Raw genomic sequence first — 15,815 nt, forward strand, 5'->3', positions numbered from 1 at the left:
TTGATTAATTGATGCATACATTTGAAAGAAGATGAATTGGGTAAATCTGGAGCCTGGATAGCATTAGGTCAGTCACCATGGAAATTACTTGGTGGGATATCCTTTCATCCTTACAATCTTTTCCTCTTCATGAGTTTGTTTCCAACCTCCACAGAACAGCACTTTTACACAACACTCTCTCTGCTGTGAGGCTAAGCATGATCTCTGCTCTAAACGTACAGAGCTATCCAAATGCAAACATTGACTGCCAAACCTCTAAAACAATGGGCCAAATTCTTTATATCTATCAAATTGTTGCCCATTGCTTTGCTTGTTTGTTTTGTCATCATGAATTTTGTTGTCACATGGAACACTGAAACAGTTATGTCCAGGTAAGAGTGTGACCTGTAATACATACCCACCTGTACTCTAAGTAGCCTATATATAAATATCCTAAAATCTTTAGCACCATGAAAGTGATTTTGTTTCAGATATATAAACATAGCCATTGTTCACATCATCTACTTCTGAGTCCACTGAGAAAATGACATTAGTCATAAAGTGAAAGAATGTGAGGAAAAAATTCATCTTAATTTTAATTCCTTTGGATATTGCTTAAATAGAAAATTTTCATGCCACTAATTTACAGTTCACACAGATCTTTTGTCACATATGCTTTGAAGTCTTGTCAGAATAGTTACCTAATTTATATGGAGCACCCTGGAGTCAGTGTCTCTTTGTAGTGTTATTTGTCAGAAGGCTAGAATACTGCTTTAAAGTATCTGTGAGGATACCAGTCAATCCCTTGCCTTCATATTGTATTCTGTGCTCTGCCCAATTTTCTCTCCTATGCACATGAAACTATAAACTACATTTGTCTTTTGTCTTTGATATTTTTATTTTTAGAAGTGTCAGGAGCAAGAACAAAGCTGTTCTGCAGTTAGTAAATGGTATCCTGGTAAAGAAGTAAGGAAGGATTTAGCATGAGTTTTTAGCTATCCATGTCTGGTTTTCTGTATATCCCTAATATACATATTAGGGATATACTTTATATATATATATAAAGTATCGATATACAAAAGGGCTATATAAATGTAGAAGGTTCACATAGGAGAAAGCCATTCACAAGAAGCATTTTCTCTGGAAAACAGAAGAATAAATGACGGTACTTCTAATTTTGATGTCACCTTTAATCATATATTCTCATACCACCTAGCCCATTGTTTATTTTAGATGAGTGACACAGCTTTACATTTTGAACAGTAAAAGGCTTTCTAGACTCTGCTCTTTAACCACAACTATTAACTTTATTTGAAGACTATTTGGATACTAAATATAGATACGGTAGATTCAATTTTCAGGAAAGAGTTCAAATGTCTTGGAAAGAATCTTTTCTGCGAGTGTGTATGCTTTTATTAGCTTAAAAAATAATTCAAAGATATCCATCACAGTACCTGTAACCTTTAGCTTCTCAGCCCCAATAGTGATCTCATCTTCATCTGCAGAAAACAGCACCCTGCCATCTTCACTTGCTCTCACTTCGAATCTTTTGCACTGTGCCTCAACAGCTTCAGCTCCTGCAGTCAGAGGGAAGGTTTGAAAATGAAGTTGGTATGCAGCACACCATTAGCATACACTGTTTCTCATAAAGAAAAAAGGGATACACAAATTGGTCATGTTGTTCATCTCTGTTGTATGTTTTATATCTCAATTAACATTTTTAAGATGTTACCTTTTCCAACACCCTCTGATTTCAGTGATTATTTTCAGACTAGATTAACTAATCATGTGTAAGAGTTCTATATTTTAAGGCTGTTCTAATATTGTCTGTGTGCTGAGCCAGATCAAAACATTTGGCATCTCAACAGGTGAGGCAATATCTGTTTGGATGTTTGGATGTCATTCCCTCCACTGGCACATAGTAGATTCTCAATAAATGGGGCCTCAATGATTCACATCTTTCTCTGCATTTCAGAACACCATACCCACCTTGCTACCTTACTGCGTATTCTAAAGCACCAACAATTTGTGACTCTTTATTACACATTTTATAGATTTTAGTATAGCTATCTTCTTACCCTTTTAATGTCAAATAATTTAAAAGTTTGGTTCTACTTTATTTTCTATGGTAACCATAGTTTAATAATTGGTTTTTATTTCTCAAAATATAAGCTACTTGAATGCTCTAAAGCGCAGGTCAAGGTAGAAACAGAACTTAATTTTCATTTTATTGTTGATCTATCCTTATCAATCCACCCACAAATCATAAGATCAACTTCCATATTTAGAAAATGATTAACTTGAGAGTTAGAAGAGGTATATCAGGAAGGTCTAACTGGATTATACGGAGGAGTTGCAGCTGACGAAGAGATTCCTTAGACATTGGGAAAGTTGGATATTGTTCCACAGTGTTGATTTTTTCATACGGCTTTCCACAGTTTCATATGGAGCTGTACCTCCCAATTTTGCTTTACAATTGTATTATCTCCGTTTTGCTAATTTATAAGTAAAGCCCAACCCATTCAGGACCACAGGCATACCATATATGTCTTACTTTTCAATTTTCTCTACATCATCAAAGGAACGTATCTCTATATTTTCTTTTTTTTTAATTGGATATTTTATTTATTTACATTTCAAATGTTATCCCCTTTCACAGTTTCCCCTTTGCAAAACCTTATCTTATCCCCACTTAGCCAGCTTCTATAAGGGTGTTTCCCCCACCTGCCCACCTACTCTTTCCTCACTGCCCTAGCATTCCTCTACACTGGGGCATCAAGCCTTCACAGGAACAAGGGCCTCCTCTCCCATTAATGCAAGATAAGGCCCCATCAGCTCTTTCTGTCCTTCTCCTAACTCCTCCACTGGGGTCCCTGTGCTCAGTCCAGTGGTTGGCTGTGAGCATCCACATCTGCATTGGTCAGGTGCTGGCAGAGCCTCGCAGGAGACAGCCATATCAGGCTCCTGTTAACAGGCACTTCTTGGCATCCAAATAGTGTCTGGGTTTGGTGGCTGCATGTGGGATGGATCCCCTGGTGGGGCAGTCTCTGGATGGCCTTTTCTTCAGCCTCTGCTCCACTCTTTGTCCCTGTATCTCCTTTAGACAGGAGCAATTCTGGATTTAAACTTTGGAGATGGGTGAGTGGCCCCGTTCCTCAACTCGGGAGTCATGTCTAACCTCTGCATATCTTCCTATTCAGTATTCTTTTTTACTTCAAGAGACACATAGTAGGCAAATGCTAGCTTGTGATTTTTCATCTCTTCCCTCTTTCCATCCTCTTTTGGTCCCCTTCCTCAGTCCTAGCTGAGTTTTCCTTCCACAACTAGCCATGGGCTGGAGGAAATGACATGTTGTTAAGGTCATAGTATCAAAATAACATTAAACACATTATGGGATAGAAAAAGAGTGTAGTTATGGCACAAGGGAGGGGCTTTGTGAAGAAGACAGGAGAAAATAATGTAATTATATTTAAACTATAAAAAACATTTATGTTGAAAATCGAGTATATGTTTTTTCCTATATTCTGGTATTATATAGAGTTCTAGAAATTAAAAATGCTCAACTAGGCATATGTTAAATAGAACAAAATTAATACTCCTCTCTTGGGATGGCTAACCAAGAGAAGCATGAATTATATCTTTAAAATATTGTATCTTTTGAAAAGATTTTTTTTAAGTTTTGAGATTATAACTTAATTAAAATATTTCTCCATTTGCTTCCTCTCTCCAAACACTCCCATGAGCCCCTTTCTACTTTTCTTCAAATTAAGGAACTCCTTGTTTTTTTAAATTAATTGGTACCTACCATTTGGCACTGAAGAAGCAATTGGTGTGCTAGTGAATACATGTTAATTAAAGGTGAATCTCCATCCACTAATTTACTAAATCAGCATAATTCCTAACAATAATCTATGAACATTTGTCCTTATGCTCAAAAACAGTGAAGTTTTCAACTTTCATTAAGATTTTTTTTTGCAGCACATGAAAACAAGAACAGAAAGTGATAATCAGTCAAAATAATATACCTTCTATTTTTTAAATAAATAACTGTTCTTACGGAATTTAATAACAATATCAAGACAAACATTGAAGACTTACTCTCTTTGGTCATCATCTTGGTTTTATGAATGTTATTTCAGAGAGTAGGAGTCATTTGAATTCTTTCATGTAGTCATGATCTAATGTTTGCTTTGCCATTAGTCATTGTACGGTAGTAACTGAGATAGAATCAAAACATTGAGGCCAATGTGTTGACATATTTGACTTTTAGGTTTACATATCTCTGTTTACATCTGTCTCCCAGAGACAAGTACATATTGAGCATCAATGATCTGGAAATTATTATAGATCTTTAACACATAAAACTTTAATATTTATGACATATCACCATCAATTTCTGAGCTAAACTGATTCATAAGTTGTATTATGGCATAGACATGCACTAGTTAATTACATACACATGAAGACATTACACACACTCACAGAATACCAAGAGCTTTCTAAGAATAATGAGGAAAGTCTTTATTCAGAAGATTCTATGCAAGTATTAAGATATTACACTGCTTTCCCCACAAATTGTTACAAATGAATTATTAGAAGTAAACTATTAGAAACTTCTGTAGAGTGGTGTCTGGCTCTGGCCAAGGGAGTTGAAACTTTAATTCACTAACTTTAAATGAGCAAAGGCAAATAAGCAAATTGCACAAGATTTATGCATACAGAATAGATGAGATGCATCTAAGCCATAAATTAATGCATGTGAAAATCATCCAATTGAAAAGCAGATATAAAATTCACACTTAAGACTACACTTCATTCACTATATTAGCATAATTACAGATGGCAAAATTGCAAGTAATTAACAAGGACTTGGTAGTAAATAAATATTTCATATCAAAAATAATTATATAACATCACATTTATATACATTGCCTTTTAAATATACATATAGAAAACATTAAAATATATAATTGTAGGCATAATCGGTTGTTGGGACTATTGATGTTTAATACTAATTTATTAAAACTCATGATACTGAACTTAATATGCGTGATCTATATTTGGTTACATATCAACTGTTTCTGTCTAGTATCACATTTTTTTAGACAAGGTCTGGTTGCTCTAAGGTACAATTACATCAAGTATAAAAATAAAATAATAATAATTGCTTTCACCTCTCTCTCAAGTGCAACTGAGGCGTCCTTACTTGGGCACTTCAGCTTGTTGACCTTTTTGAGTTCTGTGGACTGTATCTTGGTCATTTTGTATGACTTTTTTTGTTTTTTTTTTTGTTTTTGTTTTTTGTTTTTGTTGTTTTTCTGCTAATATCCACTTATTAGTGGATACCGTTCATGTCCTTTTGGGTCTGTGTTACCTCACTCAGAATGATATTGTCTAGTTCCATCATCCATTTGCCTGTAAAACTCAGGTTGTCCTCATTCTTAATAGCTGAATAGTATTCCACTGTGTAAATGAACCACATTTTCTGTATCCATTCTTATGTTGTGGGGCATCAAGGTTGTTTCCAGCTTCTGGCTCTCACAAATAAGGCTCCTATGAACATAGTGGAACACTATGCTCTTGAATATTATTAAGAGTTTAGAAATTCTTATTGCAAAACAAAACTAGATTCACAATTCATCATTCAGATATTCCTTTTTAAATATTGCCATGAGATATATACATTATTTTTAATAAAATAAAAAGATCTGTGGTCACTATTGGAGACCAACAGCCACGGCTCTGCAGTACCTTCTGTTTACAGATCTCAACAGGGACCACCAGATGAAAATGGATGTGAGGAAGCTGGTAGGTACTAAGAGAGCATCACCAAACACACAAGTTCATGTAGGACAAGATTCAGAGGTGTGCTCTTTGTGCCCTCTGAGTAGTAAACCATGAAGCTACTGAGGGTATCGAGTTACAAGTGTGCCCCTATGTTCATCAAGAGGTTGGGGCCTCACATCCATATGTAGAGGAATTAGGACAAGCTGAGCAACAGCCAGCAGCCATGAGGAAAGGTGCAGTCAAGGACTGGTTGCCCCATCCCTTATCAATAAAAATTTATGCCATGTGTGAATATGCTCACACATGTATAAATACACATACATGCACACACACATGTACACACACACACACACACACACACACAAAGATGCAGCCAAGAACTGATTGTGCCATCCCTTTTCAGTAAAAAATATGCTGTGTGTGAATATGCCCACGCATGTACACACATGCGCACGCACACCACTTATATGTTAAATGCATCCTAAAACATCTGTCATATGGAGAGATATGATAGAGAATGAAGAAGATCAACCTCTCGCCATGCTGGAGGATTCTTTACTCCTGACTCTGAAGTCTTTTTGGATTAGCAGTTCTCCTGGGAACCTTTGACAGTTACATCTGCCTCTCCTCTCTACAGCCACTGACCCATGGGTTAAGGCTACAGCTGCCCTTTGGTTTCCAGGAACTAATGTAGCAGTGTGAATGCTCAAATTCAGGGGTTGCCTCTGTCCTTTGATCTCTCTCCCTGGTAACATCCATCAATATTCAACTAATCTGTTTCTATTGAGTCACTTACTCGCCAAAAAAGGTTTACTTCTTATCTGTGATGAATTCTGGTATTTGAAACAATTTGCATCACTTCCTTACCAATAATTCATACTATCATGTCTCTGAATCTCCATTTGTATTTTAAAACATAATCTATGGAATGGGTTGGGGATTCTGGTCCTTAAGAACATTTGCTGTTCTTGTAGAGTGGCAAAACATTCATATGTACAAAATAAAAATATATGTCTTTAAAAATTAACTTAAAAGTATGCATTTAAAAGTACACAAATAATTTTGTCTACCAACTACTGGAAGGATAGCTGTCAATACCAACTCGTTGGAGTTCATATTCTCACTTTGCCTTAGGCTCATGTCTCTCCATCCTTGTCAATGAATAAAGTTAGTCTGCAGAATGATCCATTTTTCAATTGTATATTTTTTTATGATTCACCGCTCAGAGGTAGATCAATTATTTTATGTTCATAAATATTTTAAATTCTGTTTATTTGACTTTGTTCATTTAAACTTAATTAACTAGTTTAACTTCTCTTGAAATTAATTTTCATCGTTCTCATCTTCCCATTTATTACTTATATGTGTGATTTTCAAATGATCTTTGAGCGGCAATAATAAACATTTTATTTCATGTGTTAATTTTTATTTTTTGCATGTGTGTATACCTGCTTTTCTGTCTCCTTTCTGTCTCTGTCTCTCTCTGTGTATCTCTGTCTGTCTGTCTGTCTGTCTCTGTCTGTCTTCTTCTTCCTCTCTCTCTCTCCCTCTGTGTGTGTGAAAGAGAGAGAGAGAGAAAGGAAGGAAGGAAGGAAGGAAGGAAGGAAGGAAGGAAGGAAGAAAGAAAGAGAGAAAGGTCTTTAATTCAGACCCTCATACCTTCTGAGTGTGAATCACATAGGTGGAAAGAGGCACTGTCAGGAATCACAAGGTTGTTGGGTGAGAATCTCAGTATCAGGCAAGTGTTAGTTCATTTTAAGTTATTGGTCAGGGAGAATGTCAGGCCTCATATGTAATAAAAACTATTGCAAAACTTGGCCTGTGTTTTGTTTCTGAAATCCCAGGACTATGGCTATGAAAGAAGAAAGATCAGAGGTTCAAGATCATTGTAAGTCATTTGTTGTTGTGATCTGTTTTCACAATAATCTTAGAAAATTATATCTAATTCCATAGCATTCTAAATAAGCAGGAAACCTTATGTTCCCTTTTATCTGTCTGGCAAGTTGTAGCTGCTTGCCTTAGAATGAATGGAGCCAAAAGGTGATAGACTGATGCAAGACTAAGGCCTGGGTGAGAAAGTTATAGTCTCATTCCCTAGGATATTCAATAGATAAAGGTTTGTGTAGTGAATTTGGATTGGGGGCCATGCTAGAAGAGCAGGAAGATTGTCTCAGCCCATGGGCAAAAGGATGTAGGGATGTCTCATGGTCAGACACATCAAAACTACTCTCCCCTGCCAATTCTTAGAGTTCTGACTTTTCCCTAAGCTGGTATTTCATTTTAATAGAATTGGATTTTGAAAACCACTTTGCTTTTGCGATTGTCTGCATTTGCTATTACGCAGTGAGGATCTCTTTTCTCCCAATCATCCCCAGCCACTGTGATCAAGATGACTCCAGGCTCAGCTACATAAGACCCTGTTCTCAGACAAAGACATACAACAAAGGGATGGGGGGCAGGATGAGGGGAATAACTGTTGTATTGCTTCCCATGCAGCTGCTCATTAAAGATTCAACAAGCTTTGGCTGTAGGATCTGAATAAGTCAGACAGAAAAGAATGCGTACCACCTCCCTCTGGCTGGTGCTTGTAAAGCAGAAGGGACACACCGGGCTCTGCCACTGCCCATCCCTCTGGGTCACAGCCTCTCCATACTCTACAACCAACATAACCAGCATGGCTTGCCTGTTAATTCAGTTGTGAGATAGCTATTATGAGTACAACCAACTGTTTTGTGATTGGATTTAATGTGCATGCCCCAGGAAAGATTTCCTGTCTGGTACTGAAAGCCAGGGCAAAAGCCCCTAGTGGGGAAGGTCAGAATCACCAGTGGAGACACAAATGCTACTGTTTTGTTAAAAGGATATCATGTGCCTGTGGAATTGCCTCCTCTACTTTAGTGTTTACACTCCGAGCATATGATGAAGGGAACCTTTTCTTTTTTTCTCCTTTATATTTTGTGTGGTGTGGGCAGTGGATGCTGCAGAGACTAACAATTCAACAAAGGGCTGAGAGAGAGTAGGTGATCCTTGCCAGGGCACAGTGGCCACAGTCTCAACTATACAGAGAAGATAAAGAATGATTTTTTTTTAATTGGATATTTTATTTGCAATTCAAATGTTATTCCCTTTCCCGGTTTCCCTTCCTCCTGGAAACACGCTATCACACTGTCCCTCCCACTGCTTCTATGAGGGTGTTCCCCTCATAGAATGAATTTTTTATATCCCTTTCAAGTCTCCATTAAAGGAAGGAAGCAGAAGGAATGTAAAAGCCCTGAGCTCTCAGCCCTAAACACATATACATATGGGTAACGCTGCATCAACTCAGCGGGTTGTTTCTTAAAAATTTAAATATGTGTGTATATATTTGTAATAGCAATAATTACAGACTAAGAGGCTGTAAATTTGAGAATGAGGTGGTGGGGAGCACGGGAGGAATTAGAAAAACGGAGAGGGAGGCAGCGATGATACCAATACAGCATTCATAGCTGAAGTTCCCAAAGTGAAAATAAGTTAATTAATTAATTAACTAATTAGTGGATAAAACATTGTAAAAGACATAAGAATGGATGGAGCATTGTACAGCTATTTCCTCTGATCTGAAACAATCATTGCTGGGGACAAGGTCCTAGGAGTGAGGACATTAATGACCCCACCTTAAGAAATACAAGGATACTCAAAAATTCCAAGATGTACCTGTCCTGACCCAAAGGATGTATAGGCAGGAAAGGACTGCTGGGGAATGGAGATGCTCTGGTGGAGTGGCACACAGACTTGCCAGTGTTCCGACTTTCACAAGCAGTCACCCCTTCTTTAGCTGATGCAGCTCAGCCTTTGAATTCCACGGGCCCTGACACATAATCCCTCATCCATGCTCCTGTAAACCAGTTAAGACAGCCCGATGACCTCCTTTGCTGAGCTAGACCTAGTGAGACTGCTTCTTCATTTTGCTAGCTATGAGTTACCTGGAAGGCATATACATTTACTGAGAAAATGTTCAATTAATAGAACAGATAATTTACGATGGTTTGGTATTTATTTTTATTAAGGTAAGGATTATCACAAGTCAAGACCAACCTAGGCTGCATAAAACCCTGCTTTAAAAAGAAGCAAACAAAATAAAAAGCCCAAAACAGTAGAAAATATCTTGAAATATATCTAGTACAAAGCATATTAATAAAATGTTTTCCTCGGGTTGATAAATAAAACGGAAGTGTGAAGGTAAAAGTGTTTCAATTTAAAGAAACAAAACAACAAAAAAAACTTTAAGTTGCTAACATAATTAAAATATTTTAGTCTCTGTCTTTCTCTTCAGAAATTATACATCAGATAATATTCAACCCCTCGCCAGGAACATGTTCATTTGAACTAATATCTAATTTTCTTATCATAAAATATATTGTGAAATATTTTATTATTTTAAATGTGTATGTGTGTATGTGTGTATGTGTGTGTCCTGGGTGACCTGCATTAGTTTGTTAGGTTTGCTATGTATTAGAGACTGTACTGTCCAATTGCTAGAATCAGTCACTCTGTTCCTCTCATTTTGACTATGTCTTTTCAGTATTGACATTTTCTAATCAAAGTCTTACACTTTCTCTTTCTAGTTTTCTTTAAATTTTAATTTTCTTGTTTCATTCCCTCTCTGGCTCTCACATATTTGTCTACATTAAAGAAATAACCTTTCAGGCCAGCCTGGTCTACAGAATGAGTTCCAGGACAGCCAGGGCTACACAGAGAAACCCTGTCTCGAAAAACCAAAAAAAAAAAAAAAAAAAAAAAAAAAAAAAAGAAAGAAAGAAAGAAAAGAAAAGAAGAGACAGCTTCTAGGACGGGCGGAAGCACAGAGCCGCTGAGGCAGCACCCTTGGCGGGCTGCAGACAGCCGGCCACCATCCGGACCAGAGGACAGGTGTCCCCCTGGCTTGGGAGGCAGCCTCAGCCTCAGCAGCAGTGGTTGCCATCTTGGTTCTAGGACTCAGCAGAACTTAGGAAATTAGTCTGAACAGGTTAGAGGGTGCGCCAGAGAACCGGACAGCTTCTGGGACAGGCAGAAGCACAGAGCCGCTGAGGCAGCACCCTTGGCGGGCTGCAGACAGCCGGCCACCATCCGGACCAGAGGACAGGTGTCCGCCTGGCTTGGGAGGCGGCCTCAGCCTCAGCAGCAGCGGTCGCCATCTTGGTTCCAGAACTCCCTGGAACTTAGGAATTTAGTCTGCACAGGTGAGAGTCTGCACCACAGAAGCTGACAGCTTCTGGGAACTGCCAAAGCAACACAGCTTCTGAGAGAGGCCCTGTTTTGGGCCTTCTTCTTCGACCAGGAGGAGGTCCAAAAACAAGATATCTGCGCACCTTCCTGTAAGAGAGCCTGCCAGCAGAGAGTGCTCTGAGCACTGAAACTCAGAGGAGAGAATCTGTCTCCCAGGTCTGCTGAGAGACGGTAACAGAATCACCAGAAGAAAAATCTCTAAACAGAGTCAACTATAACTACTAACTCCAGAGATTACCAGATGGCGAAAGGTAAACATAGGAATCCTACTAACAGGAACCAAGACCACTCACCATCATCAGAACCCAGCACTCCCACTTTGCCCACTCCAGGGCACCCCAACACACCCGAAAACCTAGACCTAGATTTAAAAGCATATCTCATGATGATGGTAGAGGACATCAAGAAGGACTTTAATAACTCACTTAAAGAAATACAGGAGAACACTGCTAAAGAGTTACAAGTCCTTAAAGAAAAACAGGAAAACACAATCAAACAGGTAGAAGTCCTTACAGAAAAAGAGGAAAAAACATACAAACAGGTGATGGAAATGAACAAAACCATAATAGACCTAAAAAGGGAAGTAGACACAATAAAGAAAACTCAAAGTGAGGCAACACTGGAGATAGAAAACCTAGGAAAGAAATCTGGAACCATAGATTCCAGCATCAGCAACAGAATACAAGAGATGGAAGAGAGAATCTCAGGTGCAAAAGATTCCATAGAGAACATCGGCACAACAATCAAAGAAAATGGAAAATGCAAAAAGATCCTAACTCAAAATATCCAGGAAATCCAGGACACAATGAGAAGACCAAACCTACGGATAATAGGAGTGGATGAGAATGAAGATTTTCAACTCAAAGGACCAGCAAACATCTTCAACAAAATTATTGAAGAAAACTTCCCAAATATAAAGAAAGAGATACCTATAAACATACAAGAAGCCTACAGAACTCCAAATAGACTGGACCAGAAAAGAAATTCCTCCCGACACATAATAATCAGAACAACAAATGCACTAAATAAAGATAGAATACTAAAAGCAGTAAGGGAAAAAGGTCAAGTAACATACAAAGGCAAGCCTATCAGAATTACACCAGATTTTTCACCAGAGACTATGAAAGGCAGAAGAGCCTGGACAGATGTTATACAGACACTAAGAGAACACAAATTCCAGCCCAGGCTACTATACCCAGCCAAACTCTCAATTACCATAGATGGAGAAACCAAAGTATTCCACGACAAAACCAAATTCACACATTATCTCTCCACGAATCCAGCCCTTCAAAGGTTAATAACAGAAAAAAACCAATACAAGAACGGGAACAAGGCCCGAGAAAAAACAAGAAGGTAATCCCTCAAACCTAAAAGAAGACAGCCACAAGAACAGAATGCCAACTTTAACAACAAAAATAACAGGAAGCAACAATTACTTTTACTTAATATCTCTTAACATCAATGGTCTCAACTCCCCAATAAAAAGACATAGACTAACAAACTGGCTACACAAACAAGACCCAACATTTTGCTGTTTACAGGAGACACATCTCAGAGAAAAAGATAGACACTACCTCAGAATAAAAGGCTGGAAAACAATTTTCCAAGCAAATGGTATGAAAAAACAAGCTGGAGTAGCCATCCTAATATCTGATAAGATTAACTTCCAACCCAAAGTCATCACAAAAGACAAGGAGGGGCACTTCGTTTTCATCAAAGGTAAAATCCTCCAAGAGGAACTCTCAATTCTGAATATCTATGCTCCAAATACAAGGGCAGCCACATTCATTAAAGAAACTTTAGTAAAGCTCAAAGCACACATTGCACCTCACACAATAATAGTGGGAGACTTCAACACACCACTTTCACCAATGGACAGATCATGGAAACAGAAACTAAACAGGGACACACTGAAACTAACAGAAGTGATGAAACAAATGGATCTGACAGATATCTACAGAACATTTTATCCTAAAACAAAAGGATATACCTTCTTCTCAGCACCTCATGGTACCTTCTCCAAAATTGACCACATAATAGGTCACAAAACAGGCCTCAACAGATGCAAAAATATTGAAATTGTCCCATGTATCCTATCAGATCACCATGCACTAAGGCTGATCTTCAATAACAAAAAAAATAACAGAAAGCCAACACTCACGTGGAAACTGAACAACACTCTTCTCAATGATACCTTGGTCAAGGAAGGAATAAAGAAAGAAATTAAAGACTTTTTAGAGTTTAATGAAAATGAAGCCACAACGTACCCAAACCTTTGGGACACAATGAAAGCATTTCTAAGAGGGAAACTCATAGCTCTGAGTGCCTCCAAGAAGAAACGGGAGAGAGCACATACTAGCAGCTTGACAACACATCTAAAAGCTCTAGAAAAAAAGGAAGCAAATTCACCCAAGAGGAGTAGACGGCAGGAAATAATCAAACTCAGGGGTGAAATCAACCAAGTGGAAACAAGAAGAACTATTCAAAGAATTAACCAAACGAGGAGTTGGTTCTTTGAGAAAATCAACAAGATAGATAAACCCTTAGCTAGACTCACTAGAGGGCACAAAGACAAAATCCTAATTAACAAAATCAGAACTGAAAAGGGAGACATAACAACAGATCCTGAAGAAATCCAAAACACCATCAGATCCTTCTACAAAAGGCTATACTCAACAAAACTGGAAAACCTGGACGAAATGGACAAATTTCTGGACAGATACCAGGTACCAAAGTTGAATCAGGATCAAGTTGACCTTCTAAACAGTCCCATATCCCCTAAAGAAATAGAAGCAGTTATAAATAGTCTCCCAGCCAAAAAAAGCCCAGGACCAGACGGGTTTAGTGCAGAGTTCTATCAGACCTTCAAAGAAGATCTAATTCCAGTTCTGCACAAACTTTTTCACAAGATAGAAGTAGAAGGTACTCTACCCAACTCATTTTATGAAGCCACTATTACTCTGATACCTAAACCACAGAAAGACCCAACAAAGATAGAGAACTTCAGACCAATTTCTCTTATGAATATCAATGCAAAAATCCTCAATAAAATTCTCGCTAACCGAATCCAAGAACACATTAAAGCAATCATCCATCCTGACCAAGTAGGTTTTATTCCAGGGATGCAGGGATGGTTTAATATACGAAAATCCATCAATGTAATCCACTATATAAACAAACTCAAAGACAAAAACCACATGATCATCTCATTAGATGCAGAAAAAGCATTTGACAAGATCCAACACCCATTCATGATAAAACTTTTGGAAAGATCAGGAATTCAAGGCCCATACCTAAACATGATAAAAGCAATCTACAGCAAACCAGTAGCCAACATCAAAGTAAATGGAGAGAAGCTGGAAGCAATCCCACTAAAATCAGGGACTAGACAAGGCTGCCCACTTTCTCCCTACCTTTTCAACATAGTACTTGAAGTATTAGCCAGAGCAAATCGACAACAAAAGGAGATCAAGGGGATACAAATTGGAAAGGAGGAAGTCAAAATATCACTTTTTGCAGATGATATGATAGTATATATAAGTGACCCTAAAAATTCCACCAGAGAACTCCTAAACCTGATAAACAGCTTCGGTGAAGTAGCTGGATATAAAATTAACTCAAACAAGTCAATGGCCTTTCTCTACACAAAGAATAAACAGGCTGAGAAAGAAATTAGGGAAACAACACCCTTCTCAATAGTCACAAATAATATAAAATATCTCGGCGTGACTCTAACTAAGGAAGTGAAAGATCTGTATGATAAAAAATTCAAGTCTCTGAAGAAAGAAATTAAAGAAGATCTCAGAAGATGGAAAGATCTCCCATGCTCATGGATTGGCAGGATCAACATTGTAAAAATGGCTATCTTGCCAAAAGCAATCTACAGATTCAATGCAATCCCCATCAAAATTCCAACTCAATTCTACAACGAATTAGAAGGAGCAATTTGCAAATTCATCTGGAATAACAAAAAACCTAGGATAGCAAAAACTCTTCTCAAGGATAAAAGAACCTCTGGTGGAATCACCATGCCTGACCTAAAGCTTTACTACAGAGCAATTGTGGTAAAAACTGCATGTTACTGGTATAGAGACAGACAAGTAGACCAATGGAATAGAATTGAAGACCCAGAAATGAACCCACACACCTATGGTCACTTGATCTTCGACAAGGGAGCTAAAACCATCCAGTGGAAGAAAGACAGCATTTTCAACAATTGGTGCTGGCACAACTGGTTGTTATCATGTAGAAGAATGCGAATTGGTCCATACTTATCTCCTTGTACTAAGGTCAAATCTAAATGGATCAAAGAACTTCACATAAAACCAGAGACACTGAAACTTATAGAGGAGAAAGTGGGGAAAAGCCTTGAAGATATGGGCACAGGGGAAAAATTCCTGAACAGAACAGCAATGGCTTGTGCTGTAAGATTGAGAATTGACAAATGGGACCTAATGAAACTCCAAAGTTTCTGCAAGGCAAAAGACACCGTCAATAAGACAAAGAGACCACCAACAGATTGGGAAAGGATCTTTACCTATCCTAAATCAGATAGGGGACTAATATCCAACATATATAAAGAACTCAAGAAGGTGGACTTCAGAAAATCAAATAACCCCATTAAAAAATGGGGCTCAGAACTGAACAAAGAATTCTCACCTGAGGAATACCGAATGGCAGAGAAGCACCTGAAAAAATGTTCAACATCCTTAATCATCAGGGAAATGCAAATCAAAACAACCCTGAGATTCCACCTCACACCAGTCAGAATGTCTAAGATCAAA

General features: G+C 38.0%; 1 protein-coding gene across 5 annotated transcripts in view; it reads right to left on the reverse strand.

Annotated features, from left to right (window-relative positions):
• Positions 1 to 15,815, reverse strand: part of Sgcz (sarcoglycan zeta) — a 1,143,866-nt gene that overhangs the window by 43,868 nt on the left and 1,084,183 nt on the right. For all 5 annotated transcript variants that reach the window (XM_006509120.4, XM_011242138.1, XM_006509122.1 and 2 more), the window contains one exon: positions 1,434 to 1,556. In XM_006509120.4, the coding sequence (XP_006509183.1) occupies positions 1,434 to 1,556 (123 nt within the window). Of the gene's footprint in view, positions 1 to 1,433; positions 1,557 to 15,815 lie in introns of those variants that run through there.

This window comes from Mus musculus, chromosome 8, assembly GCF_000001635.26.
Source record: "Mus musculus strain C57BL/6J chromosome 8, GRCm38.p6 C57BL/6J".
Classification (NCBI taxonomy): domain Eukaryota; kingdom Metazoa; phylum Chordata; class Mammalia; order Rodentia; family Muridae; genus Mus; species Mus musculus.